The sequence below is a fragment of the Oxyura jamaicensis genome, chromosome 5 (assembly GCF_011077185.1).
Source record: "Oxyura jamaicensis isolate SHBP4307 breed ruddy duck chromosome 5, BPBGC_Ojam_1.0, whole genome shotgun sequence".
NCBI lineage: Eukaryota > Metazoa > Chordata > Aves > Anseriformes > Anatidae > Oxyura > Oxyura jamaicensis.
Genome location: NC_048897.1, coordinates 14,732,814 through 14,739,042, shown reverse-complemented (window position 1 = coordinate 14,739,042; position 6,229 = coordinate 14,732,814). Strand labels below are relative to the sequence as shown.

Genomic DNA, 6,229 nt, shown 5'->3' with positions numbered 1-6,229 from the left:
GTTATTGCCACATTTCCCTAATGCATTAGGCAGCAGTCACAAAATGCATTGCCTTTCTTATATACCTGCTACTATGAAATCAGAAGCAGATAAGTTCTTTGTATATCATCTCTTCCTCTTAGATTTAATTTTTATTTATTTCTGAACTGCAGAAATCTTTGATCTGAATTGCAAAGATGCATTAGTATAACATAAACAAAGATATGCTCACTAGAGTCAGAAATTATATGCATAATCTCTAAATCAATGGGAAAAAATAAACAAAGAACCAGTAACATATATTACTTTGTGCTTGAAATATTTTATGACAGTTCCCTTATAATATGGATGCAATATATCATGAATCAAGTTGTTTACCTAAATTCTTAATGAGATGGTACTTCTTTAGGTAAAGTAGTGAGAACAAAATGTATTTTAAGACCTATTTTTTCCAGAAATGGTTAAAAAATAAAGGAATGAAAAAGCTACACATTACTACTAATATGAAATAAATCCTTTATTCTATGTTAACTGTACGATCAGGATATGTGGACACTTCACAGACCATTAAAACCTACTAGTAATTGATAGGTAATCGCTCATTTACTAGCTGCAGCAATGTACATGAGAAAGAAACCATTCTCTTACTAATGTAACGTTTAGAACTTGCTGCTATTGCAACACTTAATGTTCATAATGCCATATCATTTTTAATGCAAACACTCATTTTCTGCCCCCTTCTTACATTTTCTATTAAAATGCAACACAAAAACAGCATACATTTTATTCTAACCCTTTGAGGGTTGCATAAGCAGTTCCATGGAGTATCAGCTATTGTATTGTTATTATTATTGGAAATAAATATTTTAGAAATTAAGAGATACATTTTTTTTTTTTTTTCTCTCTAGGAGGCTTGCCAACACTCTTTCAAACTTTTTACATCTTCTTTGAGGTAGTGCTTTAGAGAACATTTTTAATGCAAATAACACCTTGCATCCCAAGGTAGATTCATATTCTAGATAATGAACAGCATCAATACATTTGTCAGATTTTAATAGCAACAGTCCCCAACTTTTCATACATCAGCTTTTCTAGGACATGGCTATACTGAAGAATTTATTCTGTTTAATTGCTTTACATTAAGCAGTTTTTATTAGCCATTCTCTAATCTGTATGGACAGAAATAAAAGGAGTCAAAAAATGAACTGTTTTAACCCTTCCTACTGAAAAAATAATAATCTTAAGATGGGTTTTGTTATTAAAAACAAGGAAGCAACAATAATTGATGCAACTTCATTTAATCAATGAACTTTTAGCAAATTAGCAAGAACCTTAGTAAATTTGTGCATTAAAGACCTATGCTTTGGCTGAAATTTGAGTAAAACAGAAATTCAGTTTCTCACACATTCTCCTTTAAGTTAAGGAGACTAATTACATTAACTGATTTATTAATAAATGAGGCTTTTTGTCTAATTATTATAAGTACTAACAGACTGGGGAACAATTTTAAATGTCTTATGTGCCTGGAAACCATTTTTTTTTAGGTTAATTACATTTCTCAGTAAAGTCACTATAGATATGCCCCTTAGGTTTTACATTGAAAGATTAAAGAAAAAAGTGAAGATTACTACCTCATTGGCCAGCTCCAGTAACACAGGGGCAGCTGCATTTTTCATCACCCCATTCAGGTACCTAGACAAGACAAAGACAGGTAATTCTGTAGTGGCAAGAAAAGGCCAGTTTATACATATCAGTATCCCCTGTGACTGTCTTTCATTTAGGGGAAAATATGCAGAGTATTTGATGAGACATATTTTAAGAAATAAGTATTTTAGACAATCACCAACTCTCCAGCATTGCCTCCTATTCATTCATCTGCAAGATATATCAATCTCAAGTCATTGGTAAAATAAATAAATAAATGAAAAATCAATAAAACAGTCTTTCAAAAAAAAAAAAAGTGGCTTAATGTTCTACAAAAAACTTATACCTGTATTAATAATAGATGCATAACAGACAAGAAATCTCTATTATTCCCAGTAAAGATTTTGGGTTCCACCTGATCTTCAACCATGCAGGTGCAAAACGCTGTTCATCTTATTCCATCTACTACTGTGCACAAAAACATACACTCACAAGTTTTATCACAGATTTTATCAACTAGGGTAATAGTAGGTAATAGTTTGCATACTAAAGGCTTATATCCCTGAAATCAGAGTCTAACAATGAAATTAATATTGTAAAACTATTAAAGGAAGAAATATTAAAAGGAGAATTAGGATCTATAAAGGATGACAGAAAGTCCAATACTCAGGATCTGATGGGAGGAAGTTGTATTATTGGAAGCCACATTGTGTTCTGTAGCCATCTGGAAAAGAACAATAGTTTGGTAACTATTGAACATTTGAACCTACTCATTTATCGTATCTTTATTCATATAGCAAATCATTACTGACATCATCAGAAGGCCACAGCCTTTCTAGCTCTGTCATTATCTATCCATCAGAAACCTCTCTTCTGCTCATTAGTTAGACTTTTTTTTTAATCATGTTACCTTTCTGTGAAATGGGTGTAAAATCTCTACATGAAACTCTGCAGAGGATGAGAGAGGCCTTTTTGCTTGCAAGTTATTCTGAGGCTTAATGAATAAAGGAAACAATAGAAGCTTATTGCTGTAACCTTTTTCAGTTCTATGTAAAAACACAAAATAAGATGCCTTATGTATACTTACACACTAAAAAATTTATAATGGAGGGGGAAAAAAAAAACGAGTTCACAAACAAAAGTATTAACCAGGAAGATTTGCTTGAGACTACTAATGTTCTAAAACACGCATGAAGCGGATTGAACGCCAAAGCTACCTCTGATAATGGAGCAATTTTCTCTCAGGTATTTCCAATGCTACTGGCAATTCCATTATGGACTAACAGGTTTCACATGCTGATGGCAATACTGTTCTGAAAAGTTCATTGATCTTCCTTGTAACTTGGCTTTGTTTGTCCAAATTTAACTAGTCTCAGCAGAACATCAGGAACTACTCCACTCAACTGCAATTCTACCTGCTTCTAACAAGGACCACTGGAAATGACTACATTCAAAAACAGCTTCAGACAGAGGAAAGCAATAGAAACACAATTATCTGTCTGTATGTGGGAGGGAATAAGAAGGAGAATACCACACACACTGTACAACTGTAAGATGGATGCTACAAAAGAGTAGAGCAGAACACGTGTCATGTTTGTGCTTTTAGCATTTCAAAGTGGTTTCTGACTCAAGTACACTGCCCCTGCAGCTTACAAAACCTACTACACTGTAAATCTCCTTAAACAGGAGTGAGATGAGTTTTCTAACTATTAACCAGAACATCTCTGATTTGAAAATGTGTGTTCTACTTGGCCATGCTAATATATTTGCAATATGAAAAACCCAGAAATAGCATAAAGAAAGATTTTTCCTACCACCACCATATAGCTTCATACATAATGCATCAGTTATGTACTGCTATCATACTTCTGACAATGCAGGAGGAGACAGGAGACAGATCCTCCTATCTGATGGGAACCAAACTTAATCATACCTACAACCCTGCTGGTGTTCTTAACACTTCTATTTTGCAAAAGCAAAATCTGGTTCTGTGTTCCAGGTTTAAATTAATGGAACTGGTAACACTATCATCATATAAATGTTTTTAGACAACAATACAACTACTAAAAAAAGAAAATCAAGCCCCCGAAAGAACACAATTCACACCAGATTTTCTAGACCAGTATCTAGTATCATCAGTCTGTCCTTAGGTTTTAAATATATGACTTTGCAGAAGCACAGAGAGTAGTTAATTGTTTACAAATGGAGGCTTTTTGTTCATTTTCCTGGTTCATATAGATTAATATTAAGCATAAATATCAGACATGTATAATCACAAGTATGAACTCACTTGCCATGCAAGCTCTTCAGATATGTCAGTCTACAAAGTAGTATTTTAATTGCATATTTTTACCAGTTATCATTATGCCCCAATTATGTCATTGCAATATTTTAAGTAAAGCTTATAGAAGTAACAGACAAACTGTAAGATGTAGCAAATATTTTATTAGCTTAAGATGCAAATAATTGTAGAATATTGTAAACATAACATAAAGGTTTTCATTCTTCCTTAAAAGCTATTTCTGACACTTCTGTTGATAAAACAGGAGTGAATTGAAGCTGGCAATAGACTAATTTAATATGTAAATTTTTGTAATGTAATACAACTGTTGTTTTTAAAAGTACAAGCAACTGCAACAGAAGAAGCTTTCTCACTGCAAGGAATTTATCATCAATATTAGTCTTCATACTGAAATCCTATAATTAGAAACTACAGGCAATATATAATGAACATTATCATATACACTCTAAAGAATAATATTTGCTTATCTGGACTTAAAGCCAAGGAAGTATAAATCTTCTTGATAAGCCTGACCAAAACCTGAAATTTTTCTGCATTTTCACCAAAAAAAAATAGGTGAACCATTCTATAATGCTCATCCCAAGTCTTAACTTATTTTCATAGAAAATTGTCTTCATAAACTAAGAAGCTAATTTACTTATAATTGCCATAGCAACTAGTAGTTACGAAGATACTCTTAACTGAGGTGGGGAGGTCATACCTTTGGTAGTAATTTTCAACAGCTTCAGTAGTGTGATGCTTGGCATGTGTTCTTTTGATTTGTTTCTAGAAAAACAAAAGGAAAACAAATGCTCATACAAATGTGTCATAGATGAAAACACAGAAACATGACTGTCCTAACACATGCTTCTTGGCTACACTTTGATATATAAACTGAACTATGTTTTTAGATTCTATACAGAAATGACGTTCAATCTACCTATTGAATTGAATGTCTTCAGACTCTACTGCAATGTACCATATATGTAAAAGCCAATAAGGTCACTATAATTGAATCTAAATAAGTTTACTGAAGGCTGCAGAGGGCAAAGAAAAACTTGTTCTCTCTTTCAACCTTTGTATTAATTTTCCCGCAATTCAATTCCATCTAAGTCTGGTGCACTCTAGTTTTACAATTCAATTGGCATTTTTAACCAGGAAGAACATTGCTTAAAAACAACTTATTTGAAAAACTACAAAAAGTAATTCCATAGAGACTTGCCACTTGACTGACACCTGTCATCTCATGATAAATGACTCCATTTTCTGCCTCTCTTGCCTTCTGCCACTCCGGCAATGGTCATTTATCATCATCTCTGTCAGCAATGGAAAGCAGCACTGACAGTGCAAGTCAGCAAACATTTAGCACATGGAACCACGCAACACAGGGAAATTATTATTGTCAGAATAATAATGGTTTAGCATAATTTATTACAGGTCCACCAAATAAGCAAAGGCTAGATGTTATTAGACAGATGGATGGGTAGGCTTGGCAGCCATCCACTGAGACTCAGGCGGTGCTTGATGTGGAAAAGGGAACATCCTCCAAACCAATCAGAAAGCTGGCAGTTCAATTACAAAGAAATAAAGGGACATTCATCATTCAATTAGGCACCTGTCAACCCTCACAAAGGAGAAAACTTCTAACCTGGTACTCCTGGGAGAAGATGCTCAGCAGAGTGGACTGCGATTGACTGGAACAAATAAAAGAAGGACAAAGTTAATTACTGGAGTGCACTGCAAAGAAACAAAAGAGAAGGGAGCTTCAAAGGTAGGCCTGCTGCCCTGTAATCTAACAGAACATGAAAACAAGTGTGGAAAAGTTGTTCCAGATGAACACCTCAGACAAAGGCTTCCTGCTGCTAGGTCAAGGAGAGAGTGTACGAGGGAGGGGAGGAAAATATAGCAAGAGTTTCAAAGCAAACTAGCATATTGTTTGGGTGATTCTTTTTCAGCTTCAGAACCCTCAAAGTCCTAGCAGTAGCAGGTACTGGAATTAAAAGGGAAAAGACAAAAAGGAAAACAAAGCAAAATTTCCATTAATAATTGATGGACTTAAATTCCGTCAGCAGTTGGGAACATACTGCTTGCTCATTGGCAACATATTGAAATTCATTTTGTTAGCAGCAAGGGAACCTCTTCAGTAGCTGTCTCATATTCAGGTTAAAAACTTCCCTCTCTGTCAGAAGTAGCATATGGGACCACTGGAACATTCCCACTGAAACTGATGTGCTTTGAAAATAGAAACTTTCACAGCAGGAAGCCGAGATTCCCCGGAGTCGGTCATTTCCAAAAGCTGCCATAAGCTTCATTCATCTAAGGCTC

General features: G+C 34.4%; 1 protein-coding gene across 8 annotated transcripts in view; it reads right to left on the bottom strand.

Annotated features, from left to right (window-relative positions):
* CDIN1 (CDAN1 interacting nuclease 1) overlaps positions 1-5,684 on the bottom strand; it is a 104,025-nt gene extending 98,341 nt beyond the window's left edge. For 5 of the 8 annotated variants that reach the window (XR_004751676.1, XM_035329129.1, XM_035329130.1 and 2 more), the window contains exons 1-3: positions 5,553-5,683; positions 4,626-4,690; positions 1,611-1,671 (exon numbers count right to left, since the gene is read on the bottom strand). Coding sequence is in view for 6 of the 8 variants with exons in the window: in XM_035329129.1 (XP_035185020.1) it covers positions 1,611-1,655 (45 nt within the window). In the remaining 2 variants the exon portion in view is untranslated. Of the gene's footprint in view, positions 1-1,610; positions 1,674-4,625; positions 4,691-5,552 lie in introns of those variants that run through there. The other 3 variants (XM_035329131.1, XM_035329133.1, XM_035329132.1) reach the window with 2 other exon arrangements.
* Between the last annotated feature and the right edge of the window lie 545 nt (positions 5,685-6,229).